Source organism: Trematomus bernacchii, unplaced genomic scaffold (assembly GCF_902827165.1).
Source record: "Trematomus bernacchii unplaced genomic scaffold, fTreBer1.1, whole genome shotgun sequence".
Lineage (NCBI taxonomy): Eukaryota > Metazoa > Chordata > Actinopteri > Perciformes > Nototheniidae > Trematomus > Trematomus bernacchii.
Window position 1 is genome coordinate 7,945,333 of NW_022987547.1, and position 24,059 is coordinate 7,969,391.

The 24,059-nt window shown below is 39.6% G+C and overlaps 1 protein-coding gene across 1 annotated transcript in view; it reads left to right on the forward strand.

Moving 5' to 3' along the window:
• Window positions 1-24,059, forward strand: part of LOC117476360 (potassium/sodium hyperpolarization-activated cyclic nucleotide-gated channel 1) — a 67,179-nt gene that overhangs the window by 27,336 nt on the left and 15,784 nt on the right. Inside the window, exons 3-5 of the mRNA XM_034122817.1 lie at window positions 2,839-3,000; window positions 13,153-13,371; window positions 20,918-21,064. Of these exons, the coding sequence (XP_033978708.1) occupies window positions 2,839-3,000; window positions 13,153-13,371; window positions 20,918-21,064 (528 nt within the window). The remainder of the gene's footprint in view (window positions 1-2,838; window positions 3,001-13,152; window positions 13,372-20,917; window positions 21,065-24,059) is intronic.

The following is a 24,059-nucleotide window of genomic DNA, read 5'->3' on the forward strand; positions in this document are numbered from 1 at the left end:
CTAACAGCTTGCTAAGATGTCATTTCTTCTACTTGAAAAGATTTAGTAAATTGGCGCAAACATCTTCAGTAAAGGACATTTTTTGGTTTTATTCTTCTTACATTAAAATGTTATTCAAAACAATGGCAGCCCTGTATTTTAATATTCTCTATTAACATGATGTGCTGCGTAGACACACTGCCATGACCCTCTCTGTGACTTCAGTGCAACCTTTAAACACTCAGGATGATTATCCCATATGTGCATGTTTGAATTTTTACAATAAATTGCTATATGGAGACAAAGTGTTTATCCTAGATGAGAATATTTCAACAGTGGTAACCACTAATACATCTCACTGTTTCAAATATTTACAATTCATCCTCAAACAACATAGTGAAGGTTCTCCTGTGTATAATCCCTCGCCACTGCTCTTCACCTGCAGCCTCTATTATTAAGAACTCTATAAATAGACCACATGTAATACCTTGTGGCAACCTTCTGCCACGAGCAGACTTTTCAAAACTGCCCCTGAAATACAATCCAAAAGAAATCCTTTATTGCGTTAATGAGTTTCTACATCTTTCCTCTCCGCCCTCGGTGACTCAGCTTGACCCAAAGGTCAGAGAGTCTACGCAGCAAAGTCAAATGTTCCCTGGGAATTTGTTAAAACCTTTCTGCAACCTTCCCACATACGTCACCTTATTGCTTACTTTCCCACTTGCGCCCCACTTTTTTCAAAATCTCTATTGTTGTGTTTTTTCGATTACGCATTAGTTGAAAGAGGAAAGTGCAGACAAGCAGTCGACACTTTTTCTATTTCTGCCTGCTGTGAATAATTTGCAATTCAAAGAAGGACCAAAGTGCTACTTCCTGTTTTCCGGTCTTGTTACAATGCTCCAAGATTGTATGCCTTTATTAGCGCCTTGCTCTTTGTTTTCGTCTTCCCTGCCCTTTGCCTCTTGGACTCTCCTCTTATATCCCATCATTATAATGAATGTAAAGACACCCAACAGAGGGACAGAGAGCTCTGCTAGGTTAAGAATAAAGATGTAGGCAGCAGAGAGTGCATTGATACAGCCATCCTGTAAGCTAGCAGCTAATTTTAGCCTGTGAGGGCAGTGCACTGTCTCCCTGTGGATGAGTTGCACCATAGAGGGATCTGAGCATCAGCCCAGCCTCTTGTTCTCTCAGCTGTTCTCTGTATGGATACTGTCCTTTGTGCAGAAAGGTTACTGGACAGCCACAATAGACCGGGGTGGAGAGATGTGGATTCAAAGAGCCTTTAAAAGCACCTGGGGTTTAGGGTGGTTTTAATGGCAGATTTTGCATAAAGATGGCACAATTGGAACAAAATTATGCCAGAATACATGTCAGCGCAATTTGAAGTCCATGTCCAGGCTGGAGTGATTGCAATTGATGAGATGAGGAAGTAAGTAGCCCTCGCAATTTGGTCAAAAGTGGTCAGTGTTTCTCCAAATACTGAAGTATATAAACCAGAAAAAAGGAAAAATGTAACTGGGGAGAAAAATAATGTTTTTTGCCTTTTAAGATAAGATATAAGATAATATGTACCAAATTGGGATCAATAAAGTACATCTTATCTAATATCTTATCTTAAAAGGCAGGTACGACCAAAAAAAGAATGGACCTGGAGTTAAACCTGCTATATTACAAAATTAAATTGTGTTCAAAACAAGAAAGTACTGCCTATTTCAAGTAAAGTATTTCATACTGGATGTGCTGTACATATAAACATAATGTGTTACTTCAACCTTTGCCTGTCTTTTCATTTGAGTTTATTTATAACCTCAAGACATCGATTTGTCTTCCATTAACCACTTTGATACTCTGTTCAAACAATTATCACTAGTGTAGAAAAACACACTTGAAATAAAAAGTTTACTATTTCTCATTGGGTGTGATTTATTTGAACCTCATGATTGTGTGTGGGGCCCATACCCTGAGGCCAATTCCATTGTCATTACACTTAAATTAAGTAGAATGGGCCAATTAAAGAGAATGGAAAGCAATAAACTTAAAAATAGGTACTAATTATTTGGACTCTTCCATTCAGCAAATTAGCAAATGGCGCAGGTTTATTATGCAAAACCCACCAATCACCAATCTTTTCTTTTCCATATTTAACTTTTTTTAGCAGGATAAATTGAGCAGCATTCAGTGTGCGGATGATTATGGAATAACTAACCTGGAAGGAGGTAATGGGTTTCTAATGCTAATGAGAATTAGTGCCACATCCAACCGGGCGTGAGTCAATTCTCCTCGCCCCGATTGGATGTGAATGAAACCGCCTCACGTTACGCATATGCTTATTCACCCTGCTGATGACTTTCTATTCTCAAATGTCCTGCTCTGATGGAACATCCACACGGGCTCACAGAATATAAACACACATACCGGCTGATTATTCCAGATGTGTGCACTCCCTTTATCATTCAGTGTGTTATTCACCTCAGTCGCTCTGCATTACCGACTCTGTGCTGCGTGTGTAGTTCCTCCACTGGTCAGTTTGTTTTGGAAAGCAGCCATGTTGAATTATGTAGCTCAACATCTGTGATATACACACACATGCACTTGTAGCTATGTCATTCTCTTGTGGCCAAACACGCACACCATGCCCTCCACTTCAAAGGTGACTTTGGGGCTCTTTTTAATCTTTTTAAAGGGAATAATAAAATGTTATACCGGAAATACCAATACATGTTTCCAATGGATAATGAATGTGTGTGTGTGTTGCCTAACCTGATGTATGATCGGAATATCAATGCACGTTTTTACTAAACAAAAGATTCTCAAGAGGTCTAACCGAGCTCTCTTTGTGTCTTTTCTCTCCGGCAGATTTTCCATATGACCTATGACCTGGCTAGTGCAGTGGTAAGAATATTTAATTTGATAGGGATGATGCTGCTTCTGTGTCACTGGGATGGCTGCCTCCAGTATCTGGTGCCTCTCCTCCAAGACTTCCCCCCTGACTGCTGGGTGTCCCTAAACGGTATGGTTGTAAGTATTACACACTTCTTCTATTTTGTTTGTTATTTTTGGCATTTGATGTAAGTGAAAGAGTCATTGTGCATTTCATAGCTACATACATTGATATGGTGCGAAAAGACTGAGGCTACAGCTGCAGGTCTCACGGAAAATTGTGAAAAACATGTACAGTAGAAGACATGGAAATGAAGAGTTAGGATTGTTCTTGTAATGCAGTGTAAAACTATTGAGTGGTAGTGCTGCAGTACAGTGTAAGAGCAGGCAAGTATTATTCTAAAATAATCACATTTGGCTGCTTATCTCACACTGTTGGGAGATTAATTGGTGTGTTGTCACTTTAATGGTACAAGTAAAATGTTTGAGTTCCTTAAACAGTGTAGAGACACACAGGAATATGGGAAGTAGAGGGGTATGAAAAGAAAAGGTTTTTAGGATGAAGACTAACCGATGTGTTTGCAGATATGACACTAATACAAATATACAGTTTATTATAATGTCAGGAGTACTGATCAAAACAAATGCTGCAGTTGTATAGGTTTGTTTTACTTTGTTCTCTCCTGGTGTTTTTTTGATATACAGTAGTGTCAGACTCATTTGGAGCTGGAGTCTATAAATAGGATTTGTAGGTACATTAGGGACATTGTTGAAAGTAAATTATTGATCTGCCAACTGGCAAGAAACAGCTTGAAGAGGCAGTGAGACAGATTTAACCAAATGAAACTACAGGGCATGAATACCAGTGCCACTGTTACAGTAATGTGATGCATTTTATATTTATTCATAGCTTCAAAACATGATTTGCAGAAACTTCCTACTGTATATTTGATTGGCCTTTTTGTTTAAAATATCCTACCTTTCCTAAAATATTTTTTCAAGTAACTACTGGCTCATAATCTATGTGGATATCCAAACAGAACATACGATTTGGAAGTATTTTGAGACCGCCTTTCATCGATATTTCCTTATTTCTTTCACGTGTTATTCCCACCTCCATATCTCTCTCTGAGTAGAGTTCAATCGGACTGTGGTAGTCGTCTCAGAGCAATGTGATAGTGAGGACGTGTGTGTATGGGCCCCCAAGGGATATGCTGATTGTGAATGCTCACCCGGGGAAATGTTCCCCCTCTCATGTCCCTCTCTCTGACTAACATTTCTGTACTCACACACATGCACATGGACTGCTCCGAGGCTTCTGACTGGAGGTGCAAATGTCAGCTTTGCTCAACATCACAACCCATAAACAACTCCTATTTGTACTTTAAGGCAATGAGTTGCCCAAGTGAGCCCAATACCACCTAGCATGTGTTACTCATCCTAAACAGATACTAGCCTTCTCTGTGTTCTTCTTCTTCTCAGTGATACAAATTCTCACTATTCATCCTTGCTGAATGTTTTTTTTCACAAAGCAGCTACTTTTTAAACCTTTCTATGATAAACATTGCTCCTTTTTTTACTTGAAACCAGTGAGTTTAATTAGAAACGACTCCTTGCACTTGTGTTGCACACTGATCCTCTTGCTCAGTATGGACTCCCCTTGTTGTATGCAAATCAATACCAAATGGGAGTTGTGAAGAAGGCTTATTTGCTGCCCCCCCCCCTGTGTGGCAGGATCACTCGCTGGGTGGTAATCTATAGCCATAGCTGGGGATTATGGCCTCTGAAACACAGAGCTCACAGGTGAGTTCAAATAGCTGTAACTGGTCAAATGAAACCAGAATAATTTGTGTGAAGTCTGTCGAGACTACTTTACAGAAAAGTCTCCCAGCTCCTCAGATATAAAGTTTCTAGTGACAGTTTCTCTCTGCAGCTGCAGACTAGCACACCTATATATAGCACCTCACACAGTCGCTGTGTTCAGGAGTCTGAAGGGGAAATAATGCTTTCAAATCTCAGCAGTTTCACAACTTTCTGGATTAGGATTACCATATATTTCATGAATCTAGTCGAATCTTTTCTGCTTTTGATATTCAGGTAAAAAGATTGTGACAGTATTGACTAAACAAAAGGATACATCGATTCATTATTAGTCAATAGACAGAACATGAATCTTCTAAAGGCGAACAAAGCCTCTCAAAAGAAAAGTTTCAGTTTTTTTCTTCACATTGAACAATATATTTTTGGACAGTTACTCAAACAAACAAGCCATTTAAATAGCTTCCTCAGACTGTAATCAAATGCAGACTGAATATAACATGATGAATAAATCATTTTGAGAGGATTACTGCCTGCACAATAAAATGCTACATCGTAAGAATATGGAGAGAAATAGGACTCAATATCCATGACAAATGCCGGTTTTGTTATTTTACATTCATGCAAATAACCTAACTCTTATTGTTTTCCATATATACATATATTTTTCCATCTTTAATATTTCACTATACATAAAAAAATAACTGAATTAGTAAACTAAGCTAAAACTGAATATTAAACCTAACACAAGGGTGCTTTTTAATTTAAATACTCATGGGAAATGCAGGTCACAATTGTGATTTTACGCAAAAATCACACAAAAATTGAATAAAAAAAACGACGGAAAGCAATTACTAATTACATTGTTGTACTTATATGTTGGACCTAATTGTGCACAACAAAATTAATTAAAAAAAGAATTGTGGAAAACAATCGACTGTTGCAGCCCTGAATGAGGCATATTGGAGGAAAGATCTTTTCATATGTGATTGTCAGCCGCTAACACTGACTCTGATTTGGTAGAATGAGCAATTAGTGGAATCTCTTCCCTGTGGATCCTCCCAGAAGAAGAGGCCGCTGTGCTGACTGCGGTCTGGCAAATCCAAAGTGAAAAGCCCCGTCCACATGTGGGATCCCTCTCCCCTCACCATCACAATGCATTAGAGTTCATAAGCTGGGAATCTTGATGAAATATCTCCCCTTCTGTTTGAATACACAATGAGATTATTTAGCCTGTCAGGTGAACGTTGACTTCAAAAGGTCGTGTCTCTCATCTGCTCAAGAATGCCTGCTTGAAATTCAGATTGCGTCATGTTTTGTTTCTGTCGTTGGCTTCTGTCTCCAGCTGTGAGAAGGACTGCAGATACTGCTGAGTGGTGCGGCACAGGGTGTATGACTCTTATCTCTTTTACTAATGGCCTGAGAGTAGCTGCTTACTCTTTAGAGGCTGCATTTTCTCAAACACCAGACAAGATAGTGCCGCTGTCGCTGTGTTGGCTCGTGTGATGGGATGTTACTTTTGTCTGCATGTACAGTGTAAAGATATGTGAGTATAGGAACATGTGTGTGTTGTCACGGTTTTGTGTTATAGAGACAGGGAGCTGAAAAAATAGCCTGCTAAGGATTAATTTCTCAGAGAGATTTACTGGCAGACAGACTGTAGGTTGAAGGACAAACAGAAAGTCTTGGCCTCACCGTGCGTACCACCCTCCAGTCTCTCCTCTATCCCTGCCCACCCACTGGTTTCACATCTCTTTCTTCCCAGACCTCTGTATGTGTCACTTCCAATAGTCAGGCTCAGTCAAGAGTTTATTCATTAATCAAACTTTTTCTTTTTTATACCTCTCCTCTCTCACTTCCCACACTTCCCTAGACACGATAACATGTGGGTTTCATTGGCATTACAATTCTAAGCATATCTTGCCCTAACATGGCTCCCTTGGTTTATCATTTGGTGCAGAAAACCTCTGGTTAACGGTGTCTAATGTATTATTGGCCCCCATGAAGATTAAATTAACCTCTTGTAAGGGTGGAAAGTAACTATGTATGTTTACTCAAGTACCACACTTGTGGGGGAAACTTTTGAAGCAATTGGAAACAGGACTCAGAGAGAGACACGAGGAGAGCTGGAGCTTTGATGGCAAACACTGACGGTTTATTTGGAGCTTCGGCCGGAGAATTCACAAGACATGTCACGGGCCACGAGTTGACCACAGGGTAGAGATGCCAAATCAATTCTGACGAACTCGTCCTCTGGTAGGAGGTTTTAACTAGTTTGCTGAGGGTAATCAACATTCTTCAATAGATAGACTAAACAGCTGGGGACACTGAATTACTTGTTACGGTTATGGCTCGGGGTCATCTACTCCCCGAGAAGGATGTGTTCCAGGTGTCCCACAACAATGACTATGTCTGACCGAGAGTTGCCCGGTCATAAACTGGTAACAACAACTAAATGCTAGGGCAGCCCCTCCTTAAGGGAGATAGCGGCTGTCCAAGGCTGGGCATCTGCGTCAGAGGACATGCAGGGCAAATTATTCACTGACAGTATATTATGTTCATTTATACTTCTGCTCCAATACATTTCTGAAATATTGTACTTTTTACTCACTACACTTATGTAACACTCGTAGTACTAGTTACTTTTGACATATAAAAACATGATACACGTGATATACTTATAAGATAATATGAAGCACTGTACTACCAATTTAAAACGACAACCCAGTATACTAATAAGTATATACAATTGGCTCAAAATTGACAACCTTTAGTGTACATTAAAATGTATTTCTTAGTGATAAAAACAGGATAGTACAATATTCTATGATAATCTAATACTGTGAAAAGAGCCATGCTGCAATCTGAGTACTTTCACTTTTATATTACAAGTACTTAAAGCTGATATTACTTCTGTACTTCTTGTTAAATCACATTTTCAGAATTCTTACTTGTAATTGAGAATGTTCAGACTATAGTAATTCTCGCTGTTTGACTGTGAGTTTTGAATATTTAGAAATATGAGAGTGTTTCCACCTAAATTGTAAAGATGTCAAGCATGGCTGCTAAGAACAGTTTAAAAGGCACATTTATCACTATTGTTATACGTGGAGGCTTTTATCATCTGGCAGCTTCTTGATACCAGACACATTACAGGCTGCTTCTTTGTTTATTCAGACCTTTGTGATCGAGGGTGTGCTAATCAGAGAAAGTGGTCGCTGCATACTTGGTTGCACATGATTGAACAGCAACAGAAAAAGAAGAAGTCACCTCACTCCTTAGAATGTCACTGTTGTTGTTGTTGTTGTTACAGACATTTATTTATTACCCTTGAGAGAAAGCAAAAAGAAAGGGTTCAGAGCAAGGGGACAACTTGAAGTTATATATTGTGAAATAAATCAAATATAAAGGGTAGTAAACACATCACGAAGCACAGAATAACATGTTGGAGAGGCCCTGAATAAATACTGCCTAACCCACAAATAGAGGCGAAAAGAGTTGATTAAGAGATTAGTCGATCGACATCAATTTAATTGGGAACTATTTTAGGCAAGTTCATCAGTTCAAGCCTCTCAGATGTGTTGCTGTTTTTGTTTTGTGGGAAAGTTAGCAGAATAGTTTGGGATTTTGGTAGAACAAAACAAGAACTTGCTTAGGTTATTGCTTTGGTCATGTATCACTCTGCTCTGACAATTCATATACAGAAATGAATCCACATAATCCTTTAGAAATCCTAAATTGCAACACTACAGTATAACCAATCCGAACCGTGAGAAAAGTAGCGGAGACCCCTGAATAAACGAAACAAACATAAAAAGGAAACTCTTTGGCATGCCAGGTCCAAGGCTCCATCATTAGGACTACTGAGGGTCTTGAACAAGAGAAGTACAACCTTCACACTGAGCCGCACCACTGCGATTGTTTTCCTGCCAACGTACAGTTTGGTGCTCGCTCAGGCCAGCAGACCCCTGCACTTCCTCTCTAATGTGTTCAAAGACTGTTGCGCCTTCTGTGTCCTCCCAGGGAGAACAGCTTGTAGTGTGATTACGTAATTGAAAAATGAATATTGTGCGTCACATCTTTTTTTTTTCAAAACACGGGACAGCTTGCCGAGTTATGTGATTGAGTAATTAGGACCAGTTAATGCGGATGTTTGCGCACGCTTGTTCTTTCTAAGTAAGGATTTAAAAATACACGCGAGGGGGGCATTTACCTGGAATCACACAGGAAAACACAATTTAACACCAAAACATATTTAAGAAGGAAATTCTACAAGTTAACAGAAGTTGCACACATTAAAAGGAAATGTAATTTATTTTGCTTTTAATGACAAGTTAAGCTGCAGAGAAACTAGGACAGCTAATAAACAAATGTGCATCTGTCCTTAATCTCTAATCGTTGTAATTTTCCCTGTGAGCACTGGTGCTGATGAGATGTCGAATCCTGTCCTTAGCAGCTTTACTTCCTGTTGGGCTCATAGTTACTCGTTGTATAAATAACAATCACTGCTGTGGGTGACGCAACACTGGGACGATGATGAAGCATTGATTGCCTTCCCCGTCACATAACTGGTCACATCCTTTTTGACGGGACTGTTGGAGCCACCATGTTGTGACGAAATGCTCCCAAGTTGTAAAACCCAACAAGCACAGTCAAACACGGTCTAATTATAGAGATGTTTATAATACTTATGATCAGTTTAAATGCATGTGATAATAAAGCCTGAACTCACTCTAAGGGTGTACTTCTAAACATGAGATGAATATGCAGTATCTGATGTCACTTGTTTTGCTACATCCAGAGTCTAATTATATTTAGAAACGCGGAAAAGCTGAATACATCTTCTGTTAGCCACATTTATTAAACTCCTGGGGATTGTAGAGAATAGGAAAAAAGTAGAAGCTGCATTTGCTGGTGTTAATACTGCAATGACTCACTCTTCTCAAAGAACAGAGGCCAGCAAGAAATAACAGTTAGACAATGTGTGTATCTGGGAGAGTTCTTCACACGTTAAACATACTGTGAGAAATGACAAGTTTATGTCAGTCTGTTGAAGAACTCTGTAAACCAATGAAAGAAATAAAGTACTGTACAGCATGTGCTCGGCTGCTAAAATCATGAAGCAGTGCACCAGACCTGCTCTTAGTCACTTTCTGTAATTGAAGGAAAAATACAAACTCAAGGATTCAAACGAGTAATAATGCGGACGTCATTGCTGCATCATTCTTCGTCACTAAAGATCTCTCTTTGGTTCTCTCTCTCTGTCTGACAACAACACCTGCTTGGGAAATGTTAGGAAATGTAACACCTGCTTCCTCGATATATTGAATCACAGACAGGATTTATTTTGAGTTCAATTGGCTTTAATACATTTGATTCAGCAACCATTTGATACAATTTCCAACCCCTCCTTCCAGTTTTTAGTCTTATACAAACCCTTTACAATGTCTCCTGTTTTACCAATGCTGCCTTACTATCATTTTGACAACATATTCCTCATGCTCCATATTGAATGAATACCTTCTGAATCAATAACCTCGTAAAAACTAATAACCATGTTTTTTTAGGAAACTACAATATCAACCAACAATTTGTATCTGGTTATTTCTAAATTGACATAGCATCAATGATGTCTCACCTGTTGAAATATAAGCTAATATAATTGTGGTATTAAATGTTATTTTTGTGTTGAATTTTAAAAGATTGCAATTTTCAAATAGCAAGAGCTACACTTTGTAGATGTAACTTTTACAATTGCTTTTAATGTATCGCACCACTATATGTATTGATACATTTTACCTCAAGCAGTTCATTTCAGAACTGTTGACAGTATCATACGGTACGGTTTAGTCTGTTAAGATATCAAAACATGTTTATTTTCAGACATCACTTAGCAGATCTTGTCTAATCAAATTTCATCCAGACACTTAATCTTTCACAACACTATGAACTACTGACACCAACACATTCCTGTTATCAATTGCCCACAACTAATTCATAATAGGTAGTGACTCCTTATCAATTCACATATATATCCATTCTTTAAACAAGCAGGCAAGTAACTGTGGCAGATGGAAAACATGGTTGACTTTTCACTGGGAGATTCTGCGTGGAAAAATCTGCTGTGATGTGTCCCACAATAGCGCCTTCATCTTATGCTCTATATAAGCAAACACCAGAAATGTGACACACAGAGCAACAAGATGTGACCTGAATTCCCAAGCCCTATATAAACTATACTACGATGGGATTATATGGCACGCTCATGCCGGGTAGACAATCACCTAACACACAGAAGGACACATAGGTAAAACGTGAAGTGAGTCACCCCGGCTTATCCGTTTTCATCTGGGAAAAACTACAATTCTCTGCTTTTCCATGCATAGGAATATGTCAACGCAGACATCCTGCCGTGTTGCCCACCATCTCAACCACATGCTAAATGTACACATGAAAGACACCTAAGGCTCATGACCGCACACATGGAATTTGTGCCCGTTACAAGGTTGGGTGGGTTTGTCCTTTGTGTGTAAATAGATTGTTCAGTGTGTTGTGTGCCAGTAAAATACAACACTCGCTACAATATCCTTTCGGTTTATATTGTGAAAAACAAACTGTGGATATTTTTATATAGATAGTAGTTTGAACCCTACAGTGTTAATGAAATTGCCAACCGGACTGTTTGTTATTAAAGCTGGCAAGTGTAATTATCACATATTTTGTAATCAGTCTTTGGAAGAATAAACTAATCAGCATAGAGATGAGAATTGGTGAGTCATCCAGGCTAGATGATTAGCTGTAAATGTTCTCATTCATCCCAGTTGTTGAACAGCGTGGAGTCGAGCAGCAACGCCGTGACAAAAGGAGGCCCCAGCGTGTGCTATATTACAGTGTGGCATGTGGAACTATGTCAGCCAGCGAAAGAAGACGGGGATTAGTTCCTTTTTTCTCGAGGTTTCATATTTCTTTCACTGTTTTGGGTGAGATATGGCTTCTATGCGGAGCGCCTCCTCAGCATTATTTTGTTCACAGGAGGTGAGGTTATTGGAGGAGTCAGCATCTTGTCTGGAGAGAGGTGTCACATTTGTCTCCAGATAGGAAGTCACAGGGATTACAAAATGTAACCTCGATAGGCCTGTTTTGGTTGCTAACGATGTCTCCGGGCAAAAAGAAAAAGGCATACGTTTGACGTGTACTGTATTAATGAGGAGTCTAAATCCTGCTCTGACTCCGAGACAATACTTTTCCTGAGGCTAAGACTAAGAAAAAGTCTGGAAAACAAAAAGCAATGAATTCTTTATGTACTATTCGAAGTACATACAAAGCACCTCAGTTGGAAATCAGGGTTCATTATATTTTCATTGCATAGTAAAGAAGCAAAAGTCCTTTTTTTAATTCTCACAGACTTACACAAAGACCAGGTACGCTCACTTAGTACATGTCCATCCCTCATAATAAATACTTCACTCTCCGTCTAGCATTTCGTCAAAAACTAATGAGCGATAAGTGGAGTCATAGAAGCTGATCTCGAGCGGCAGAATAGCACTTTTATCTGGCTGCGTCTCTGCGTGTTTCCCAGTCGGCAGCGACCGATCAGGTTCTTTTCAAACATCTTACTCTGAGTAATGAGACAAGTCCACGATGAATTGGCTTCTGATAAACACAGCTGGACACATTATTGGATAATAGAGGCCTCATGAACCCGACTGGAGATGAAGATTACTCGTCAAAGCTGCACAAGACGACGTTCTCACTTTGAGCGGGGAACACATGCGGTGAGCGTTAAGAGGAATCACCCACACCCAGCCATTCCCTTCGTTTGTAGCAAAGAGCATTAGCGAGAGCACAAGAGAGTTCATTAGTGACTCACTACTATGCATTTTCCTCTAGGAAGACAGTTGATATGTTACATGTCTGCTTCATGTGTGTGTGGTACTGTACCTTATTATTTCTGTTCCCCTGCCTCCAATGAACTGAATCCTCCTTACAACACTTATAAATATCAAACCTGAGAGCGAAAGAGGGGGAACAACGATATTTTTCGGAGTCCCTCGCTGTGGTGGTTGCCCAGAGCTTTAAGGGAAACAATTTCTCCGACATGTGTAAATAATGCAAGTTATTTGGGAGTACTTGCAAACATGAGCTGTTTCGCTCCCTTTGGCAAATGGGAAATAAATAAAGCCAGGTCCAGGCAAAGAGGGTGTTGAAAGATGGAAGGAAAGAAGAGAGGAAGAAAAAAGACAAGTAGAAAGTTCAGCCACTCAACGAGGGCATTAGCTGTGAGGCATGAAGAGTGTGTATGGCACAGTGTTTGATAGAGATTCAGTGATACATCAAAGGAAAGTCTATCCATTCTTCCTGCTGGAGAGCCTTCCTCCCATGCCTTGCCTTGCAGTAACTCCCCCACCCCCCTCTCTGTCTCTCCCTTTCTCCCCCCTTTTTGCCTCTCTGTCTCTTTCTTCGACCTTGCAGAACGTTTCCTGGGGTAAGCAGTACTCTTATGCCCTCTTCAAAGCCATGAGCCACATGCTGTGCATCGGGTATGGCGCCCGGGCCCCGGTCAGCATGTCCGACCTGTGGATCACCATGCTGAGTATGATCGTAGGGGCCACGTGCTACGCCATGTTTGTGGGCCACGCCACAGCTCTGATTCAATCACTGGACTCATCGCGCAGGCAATACCAGGAGAAGGTAAGCACCAAACAGTCACGTTATACCATGAAACACCTGATATGTGAATAAGATCGGGTTCATATGATATTGGATGTACTCGGAGGCGGTACGGTAAGCGTGTCACTTCCAGGTCTCCTGTTTGTCTGTGCTGCTGCATGTTTGTGCTGTTTATAGCTTATATTAGCCTAACTAAAGTTGATCTTGTTAAAACCCTTGGTCATGGCAGGAACTTCACCTTGTACATCCAATCACACATTTCTAAAGTTCAAGCACCCAAATCCGGCCCGTGACTTCATTTCATGTGGCCCCACAAGAGCTTGCAAAGAATATTGTTTGTTTATTATACGGTTACATGCCGATTTACAGAAGCACGTTGCCCATAAACTACATGTCCCACAATGCATCTCAAATATGCCTTTTTCTCAGAATTTGCCTTTTTTTTCAAAATGTTACTTTCCCCCCCCCAAAAATGTCACTTATTTTTTTTGATTTTGACTTTTGATTTTTCCAGAATTTGGCTTTTCTTTTTAAATCATTTTGTGACGTGCGCACTGAAGAGCAGTTATTTGCCCTAGACTTCTGCTTTCAGAAGTATTTAATTATGAAGTTATTACCCTATCCGATAATAATCCAATGCAGAGGCAATAATATAATATAATACATTATTTTATATATATTAAATAATTATATATGTATTGTTATATAGTCTTAAAGTTACCGCCGGCCCTTTGAGTGCAACCATAATGCTGATGTGGCCCGCGATGAAATTGAGTTTGACACCCCTGTCGGCTCTGGATAAATCCACAGTTGCTAACACTCCTTTTGGTTTTGCTAATGGTAGCTAACGTAGCTTGATAGCTAGCAAAGGTTTTCCTCCCACCCTCTGGTGCTCTCTCCTGTTCTACCTGTCTCATGTTCGTTTTTTTCGTCCTTTTCTAATAACGGTAGCCTAGATGTGTTAAATGTAGTATAGTTGCTTGGTTGGAGGCAGGAATTGAAGCGATAGAAGCGTGGCTCCGCGCCTTATAAAGTCAATCGTTAGCTACAGTTAGCAAGCCCCCAGTAGCCGGTGCGGAGATAGAGCTAGTGTATCTAATGTTTTCTTGTTTCAAGGTAAGCAACACTAATAACAAGCGTGATGGTCTTAAAGTATCTGAGAGTTTTGATCTTTTGGGCTGAATTTCCTGCTCATTAGAGCTCAATTTAGCTAAATTAGGTCTTCTCTCAGTGCCCTCATGGACCAATGGGCTCTCACAGATCACGATTGTTGGGGCCATGACAAGGAAAAAGGATTTTCTTCCACAAACCGATCCCATAAGGTCAACGGGGTGAGGAGGTCTGTGGCCTGACTTGCCACCTCATCGTCCCTCCGCTGCCAGCGAACACATTTTATTCTTCCGTTTCATTGCAGTCCCAACTACATTCGTTTTTTTGCTATTTTTTTTTTTCGTGTGGAAGGTGATTATCCAGCATTTCATCCGAGCCACCATCTGTGATCCCGCTGAGGGGCCTGGGCAATTCCCAGAACACACGGCCATGACTGATGCGCTCTGTGTTTGCTCGCACGCAAGAACATCACTTTAACTCACAAAAGTTTTCCTTCGCTTACTCTGCAGAACTCAATGTACGTACAGCATTGTAGTTCGGGGGATTAAAGTCTTCTTTTTTCTTGATCCACTTAAGGACATAACTCTTCATTTCAATCATATCTGACCTTGAATTTCTTTGTTGAACTAGATTATGTAAACACAGATGGACGGATTAATATGCGATGTATGCTGATATTTCTATTACATATGAATAATATGTCAACAGAAACAGTATTTCATGTCATTTACTGTAAGTGAAAATGCAATAAACAGAAATTGGGAATGCTCTGGAGATGCAAAAAGAGTCATAAAATTATTATTTACACAATGTGCATTAGAGCTTAAACTGTAAGTGTCTTTTAAAGCAACAATACAAAACTCACTCTCATAATTTCTCAGATTTGCTGATATTTTCTTTGTTGTGTTAAAGTAAAGCTAATATTTGGTGGTTTTGGACTATTTGTACAGAAAACTAAATTGTGATTTTTAACAATTGTCTGACACTTAATAGGCCGATTACATATCAAGGAAATAATTAGCAAATTAGTGCAAACTAACTATTATTTTCATTATCCAATTATTTGCTGACTATTTTCTCAGTTTAAAGTGTTGGCTGTAAAATGGTTATCATTACTCCTAGGAGTTTTACCATAAATGACAAAGGAAAGCAGCAGCATTTCAGTGAATGTTAAAAACAAATTCTTGAAAAATGATTTTAAAATGTTTCTGTTAACCACCTTATCGATGAATCAACCATATTTCTCAGCTTTTAAGCAATTTAAATAATACGTAAAGAATAATTGTTAGTTGAAGGCCAATTGCTTTTATTAAAGCATGTTCACAGACACACCTAAAGGCAGGAAAGTACTCATCAATTATTCTGCAGGATGTTGTAGCCATGATTCTTATCAGTGCATCAGCAGAGTCACCTTGGCTGTGACTACAACAGGACATGCTAAAATACCATTTCATTACCGCGCACATAAAAGCATTTAGCCGTTATCTATTCATTCTAAAAGGATGGCTTGACCTTGCCATCTGCTTCCATGGTCAATGAAAATCCAGAGAAACAACGGCTCTGTGATTGCTCTGACGTTTTTGGTGCAGTGTTGCAGTGTTGTTATACATGGCACTTAAAATTCATCATTAGGTGCACAAGCTTTTATTCCTTTATGTAAAACACAATACTAATTGCTGCAGTGTCATTATAATACAAAGCCACAGACAACCAAAAACAAAAGAAAGGAAAAGGTGGAAATTCCACATAAGGAGAGTCTAGTCAACATCACGCTAAAGAAGTTAAATTAAATGGGATCATGAGTCCTAATTATTCAGTGTCATCATCCTTTAAAAGATAGCAATAAGGAAAAAGGCCATCCTTACACTAATAATCTGCATGTCTTTTTTTATTCAGGTATGGATTGACAGCTGAACTGATATCAGATCAGAAAATAAAAAGCCCTTTTCCGTAAAACACCACTATCTAACACCAAATCGAATTCCCAGCATGGAGCCAATTTCCTTATAAGCGGGAATTTATCATAATTGAAAACGTGGTTATATGTTTGATCGTTGCAAGATTAACCGATGTCAGAGCACATTTATACAAAAATTAATGGCTGAGGGTCGCCGGCAGCAAACAAGTCAGCGGTTGGAAGTCACTGTTTGAGTTAGTGACATGTGTCTTTCTCAGTATGTGATGTACATCTGCTTCACAGCAAATCGGCTTAATCTACATCCCACTTTGGCCTTTCGACTTCCCCCAGGGCATCAAACTGACAACATGGAAGCTGCGAATGCCATGTTTGCAGTATCAGAGCCCCAGTGTGTAGCCAGAGTCTGCTCGGGCTGATTTGCTGCATGGCTGTGCATGGCTGTGCATATCAGTGGAGCAGGCTGAGGAGCAGCAGGGATGGGTTCAGGGGACTCAGCCTGTAGACATTACATCTATCGCTGCCTCAGCCGGGGGGGGGGCGGTAACACGCAGAGAGGGGTGTTGGTGTGAGTTTAGACATCAGCTAAGGACAGATGAGGTTTATGAGAAGATGACAAGGGAAGGGAAAGACTCATGTAAGTTATTATTCCAATCAGGAGAGACTTTTTTCTGATTGAAGAATATTTATTGACCCGAGCAAGATGATCGAATTAGGAAGTCTCTGGCATTTAGACCCCATCGTAATATGATGTATCTTTACAGGGAGGTGCAGCCGTAGGTAGAATAGGAATCCCCCCTGGGGTCCAGACATGGGTGGTGATGTTGATAGGATAAAGAGTGAGATTTGGTGAGGAGTGGACTTGTGATGAGCTTTACCTGGGCACTGGAGGTGGAGGGGGTGGATGAGGGTCGCAGCCATGTTGCCTGAAATGACAGTTGATCACAGGGAAGAGAAGCACATATTTAAGGTTTAACTGCAGCACAATGATTGGCTATGTGTGGCAAAAGGTTAACGCCAATACAGGCCTATTAGAGGCAGCTGGGGAATTGGGAGAAAGAATGAGTAACGTAGGTATTCTTCCTGATTGAACTTGCACAAAGCTTGATTATTGTCGACATGATAAGCTACAATAAAAACTACTTCATGATGAAAGAAAGGAAGGCTTTCATTGAAAATATGTAAGGAAACAAAATGAGAGAAACTGTGAGAAAGATACAGGGGGGGAATCAGAGGAATGGTGGGGAGGGTGGAAGGAAATGCAATGTATAGCAAGACATGCCTGCTGTGAGTCTTCAGAGCTGAGTCACTGTAAGCCTGCAGACATCAGCTGTAGGGCTTTGTGTGAAGACATATATAATCACTGCCTTATTTCATAATGAGTGTAATATAAACTATATTGCCTGTCTGCACTAAGGTTTTTAAAATAATAACCTGACATTCAACAAGTTAAATGTGCAGCCATTTGTGTCATTAATATTTCAAAAAGGCACTTAAGTATGAAACAGTAAATACTACTGTATACTATAAGCATTTGCATTGTAGAGAAGCAAAAATGCTGTCTGGGATTAGTTCAACATGTTTGGGAGATTTGCTTATTCACTGTCTTGCCGACAGTTAGATGAAAAAATACATATTTACCGCCCAGACATGAGGGCCATCAATTTCTCATTACCACTCGTCAAGAGTTCAGTTTATTTCTTCATCATAATTTTTTCCCGTAATGGTTTTTGAAATTGGACTACTGTTAAATTAAGTGTCATGACATTTCTGCAAACATTTAATTAATTATTTTAACAGCTTTGTACAACAGGAAATGGCTATTTTCTAAGCCAGAGATACAAACACATTTGGTTGTTCCCTAGATGACATAAATAGGTTCAAAAATAAAATTCTCACTAGGTCTCTTTAAAAACACATTTATCAAGATGCCCTCTTTGCAGAACAGATGACAAGCGATATTTAATATTTCCATGGATATTATTTCTTGCAGATAAAAAAAGTGCCCCTCTGACTGTATTATATCAACAGGAAGGCTGACAGTGCCACTGGCAAGAACAGAAGTGGGTTAATTTGGCACTAAATGGTTCACCCCATTGTGAGTGTAGTACTGACTATCTCTAGAGAGAGAGAGAATATGAGGCACAGTGAGAGACATAGAGAGGAGGAATGTAGTCAGCATTTATCTAAATTACTCCATTAAAACGTATGACTGGATAATTAACCAATACAATTACAAATTTGGGAATATATCAAACCAGCTTCTCCAGTTCCTCTGGAGCAGGGCTGACAAACTCAATTTCATCGCGGGCCACATTAGCATTATGGTTGCACTTAAAGGGCCTGTTGTAACTTTAAGACTATATAAATATACATATATAAAATAATGAATTATATTACATTATTGCCTCTGCATTGGATTATTATCGGATAGGGTAATAACTTCATAATTAACTACGTCTGAAAGCAGAAGTCTAGGGCAAATAATTGACAATAATTGCAAGTCTCTTCAGTGTGCATGTCACAAAATGAGATGCATTGTGGGACAACGGGCTTCTGTACAGCGGCATGTAACCGTATAATAAACATATTATATTCTTTCAAAGCTCTTGCGGGCCACATAAAATGAAGTTGCGGGCTGAATTTGCCCGCAGGCCTTGAATTTGACACCCCTGCTCTGGAGGGAACTTTGGGATTTAAGCCTTTGCAGACCATTTACATGCCCAAAATACTATACAACACACTACAGGGAAGAGATAACCCAAAAAAGCATAATAGGGCCCCTTTAAAGAGATAAGAAGCGTCGTCTCCATCACTGAAAAATCATATATTGTGCGGCATTTCTGCACCACCGTAGCCATGGAGCCTGACACTGGACTAGACTACCGTCCTCTCAGCTACTGCTGGCTCTCACCCACTGCTCCACTGTGATTACAAGAGGCAGTGTGAGAGACGGTGTTTATTTTCAGTGTGTCAGGGCCTTGGACCTGCTGGGAGGATTGTTTTCACGGCCCTGGCTCTGTCTGTGGAAAACCTGTGTGAGAAAAACAGAGACTGATGAAAATAGATGAGCTGTAATTTTCTCTCATTTGGGTCAATACTCACCTTCAGGTTAATGTGGACGGATTTTTATTTCCAAAACTAATTACCAGAAACAGGACGTTCTTACTTCTTTGTTACTGGCAGAATTGCACAAATGGAAAAGTCATGCGTCCAGCCATGCATGTGCAGCAAGAAAAAAAAAGTAGAGTCACAGGCCATCTGTCTCTCTGATAGAGAGGACACAGTATCTCATCCTTTCTTTCATCTGTGTCCTCTATCCCTCTGCCTTTCTTCTTCTGGCCTGTGTAGTGTACTGTGAGTAACAACAATAACAGCAACGGTTTTGATATCATTATACATTTTTATTTATTTCTTATTTGAATCCAATCTTTTGAGATTCACCCTCTAAATCCGGAGAACTGAAACTCATTGCAGTGAAATGTGTTTCTAAAGCACAACTAGCAACTAACTACAACATTATTTAACCAGCGATTTAAATTAAATTAAATATACTCTTTAATAGGAAAATCATAACAACTGCTAATTTTGCATAAATAGTTACATTGTTATAGTTACTGCAAATACTGCTTTGATTCATTTTGATATTTGATCTTACCTTGCAGTATGAATTAGTACAGGAAACTACAAAAAACATACGAATATTGAATATCTAAGAATCATAACTAAAATGGTGTATTCATTATTTCAAGCCAGAAATTGCTACAATTATTTCATATTATTTTTATTATCATTTTGAAATGTAATTTTGATGTTGATTTTTGTTTTAAATAATTATTGTGAATACATGAAGTTAGCTAAAACATTTATAATCAATAAACTGTCATGAAAAGCCATTTACATCTTGTAGGGAAGGCAAGTTAAAAGGAGCTTTCAATACATTTTAACTTAAAAAGAAAATGATTTACAGACAATAAAGAGAGAGAATCTCTTTGGCGTCACCTTGGCAGATGCAACACATCAGTACTGTAATCTGTGCTACTCAAATGCTCAGAATTAAACATCTTACAACAAAAATATGCAAGAAAAATCATGCAAAAATGATCAGTCCTACATTCTGTGCTGCTGGTTTGCTGTCTATGCAGCTCTAAATCTCTCCAGGATATCAGGTATGCCTTGCTAGTTCACATCAGATCATAGCTCGGCTGCCTATTAGGACCCGGCTTCCTGCATGGGGGAGATAATAGGAAGTGCTCTGACAAAGCCCCGGGTCTGTACTTGTTCTTACCTTCATTCACCACCTGCCTCCCTCGTTCTGTCTCTGCCTCCCCCCACACAGAGCCAGGACATGGCACTGTGAGAGCACGGCTTGTCCTCAATACCGAGACACACATACACACTCTGTGACAACCACACTCTTGTAGACTCTGTTGTTTATTCAAGGTGTTCTCTGCTTGTTTGTATTGCTTATTAGCACTAGGATATGTGGTGTACATATTTATGCAGCAACTGATTTCCATCTGCTTTTCTTTGTCTCCCCAGTACAAACAAGTGGAGCAATACATGTCCTTCCACAAGCTTCCAGCAGACATGCGGCAGAAAATCCACGACTACTATGAGCATCGCTACCAAGGCAAAATCTTTGATGAGGACAACATCCTGAGTGAACTCAACGACCCTCTGAAGGAGGTGAGACATCTTCTTTCTTAAGACCCTAAACTGAATGGATGTATTAGTTTTCTTCCTTAGCAACATGCTTTTAAGAGTGTCCATTTCATGGTTTTATTTTTGGAACACACACTTCAAAATTCAAATAATAAAACACAATCTTGACAGGTGAGCTGTCACAGTGGTTTCTGTTTAGCAACATGAATGAGTTTATTCCCTGAAGATGAAGAGTACATTTTCATTTGGAGATGAAACTGAAATATCAACACCTGTCATCTCATTTTACAAGGTCAAAGGAGAAAAAAAAAGCAAAACAGATTTTCCTAAGCATCCTGGGTGAACCCACACTGAGCATTTGTCAACATGATGAAAAAAAGCTGTTTAACAATTACTAGATACACAGCTTGAGAATTAACTGAGGATATTATTCACAAAAAAGCAGTCATTAAAAAGAATGGTGCTCTTTATTACAGAGTCTGTGGTAAGTTTTAAGTTTCTGTCTGACCTCCTCGTATCAGCAGATTACACGGGTAATTACACAGAGGCGTATGGGTATGGCAAGCGTAGGAGTCGTGACCATCTTTCATGTAGCCCCATTAAGTCAGAGCGTAGTAGTGTGGGGAGCTGCTGCACAACCCCAGACACTCACAGGGAGGTGCAGGGATTTTAACAAATCCACAGTGCATAGCAGACGAAACCTGCCTGGAGACAGTATCACACAATTAAAAGTTATGCTTATGACACAGACAAGGAAAATCTAACTGATTAAAAACAGAGCAAATAAACTAGTTTACATTATGATGCAGGTGACAGTAAGGATACAGAGAATACACATACAACTTTATAGAGTGAGAATTTTTTATATCGTCCAAAGTTTTATATTTTTTCAAGAAACCCAATTCAAAACAAAATGATAGAGGCACTTGAAGAGTGGACTCAGTTACTCAGGCAGTTCGGACTAATGCAAAAATAATATGTGTATGTATCAACCACGTGATTTGTGTTTGTATTTATTTATTTAAGAAAGGACAATGCACATTAATTAACATGAGCACTTGAGTCCATCATGTAAACATGCCAGATTTAGCCATTGAGGCTAATTTCCATCTGCAGTCCCTGGCAGGTTGATGTCATTCAAATAAAACACATGTGAGCAAAGATAAGCACAGAAAGACATGAATTGGATCCTCTCTAAAATGAAATGGTTTCTTCTTGGCCCAGTCAAAACAGTTCCACTGAGTTTCTTGAAAATTGGACCAGTAGTTTTTCTGTAATCCTGCTGACAAACAGTCGAACTCCTTGGCGGAGGTAATCAAAAGCGGCTTACAACAAGTGTGGCTTAGAGCATGTCAGAACAGTGAGTGAAACAAAGAAAGGAAAACACTCAATTACTTAATTTTGCAAACACCCTGTGTTACAGCCAGGCTTCACCTTGATCACTTTATTTTCTACCTACACACCTCCCTTCACCTCTTGCTCTCTTCTCATCCTTTTGAAAGGAAGTTGAGTAATGCCAACCTTCAAGAGAGTGCCAATGCCACCTTTCATAATGAGCTTGTTTTTGCCAAGTCCTATTTAAATCATATTACTCTAAAAGCCGTTGTACACTTTACAAACAGTAACAAATGATAGCTTACTCTGTTAGATGCATCTTAATTTGTCAGTGCTGCACCTCTCTGTTTTGCAGGGCTCTACCCACTTAGCCTCTGTAGTAAAGTGGCTAAAAGGAAAGGAGCAGTTAGGTTTGTTTTTCAGTCTCTGCATCCCTTTTCTGTATCCCAGTCCCCAACCATTTAGCAGCTAGAAATCAATCAATGCAGCTCAGTGCCAGGCCCTTTCCAGGTAGACCCACTGGGGCTGGGCTTGCTGAGTCGGGCTGATTGCCGGCACAATTTTGGGGGAGCTGACTTATGGGTCAATTTGGGATCAGAATCAGCTCCACTTACCAGCACTCAGACTCGCTTTGGACCAAAAAGGAGGGCCCATGAAATCAGCCTGAGTGTACTTTAACTGATTCTGGCATGTCATTTATCACACGTCCTGCATGAGGAAACCAGGTGCGCAGGATTGAGGCTGCTCGAGCAATTATGACTACCTGATATTCCCGTGACAACTCTGCTTCAGTGGATAAAACAGCTCTGGGTTTGGTGTGTAGGTCACAGGTAATGAGTCATCAGTGAATCATGCTGGTCTAAAGCTATGGACAAGGGTAGGAATAATTTAGAATTTGTCTGCTGAGACGTGAGTCTTAACATGAGTGGGGTTCTTTTATTATATATTTAAGTCCATTACCGTACCTATAAATTCCTTCCAAGAACACTTTACTTGTTGTATTCGTTTGGTAATGAAAATCAATTCACACTTGTTTGCCCCAGGTTATCCATCACATTGAGCAGTTGGTTGCTTTGCTGCAGCTGTGGGCTGAAACCACTTAGAAAAGTCTCCTTGGTGTTGCATTCAAGGTCGCTCCTGCATCCAATAAGTGATTGTTTGCTGCCAAAAAGCGTTTAATTGATAGGCTCTAGTATCGAATAATCTGGTCAACAGTGACGCACCAGCAGACAAAAACTCAAAGAAAAGGAAATAAAGATGTCTTTGCATTAAATGGTTTGCAATTCAATCGCTATTTCTCAGATATGAATGTCCATTTATGCAGGAAAAAGGTCCTGCTCACAACTGTATTACCACAAAACGTTTGAATTTTCTGCTAGAGCATTATCAGAGTAACAAAACCAATTTAATAAAATGTACATCGTGTTTATACTGTAGTGTTAAACCATCTGAAAATAAGTGCAGTTTTTCATCAAAGACTGTAATATAATATAACAGGCTAACTGTTTTGCTGTTCTCCCCACCTTCGCTGCTTTTCTTTTCCAGCGTCTCACTTTCTTTTATTCTCTGCCATATGACACATCTTTAAATAGGCATAGCCAAAGATTGTTTCCCCAAGAGGACTCCTGGCTAGGCATGAAAATTGCTTACAATCTAATTCATTAGTTCTGGTGCATGATTGAGG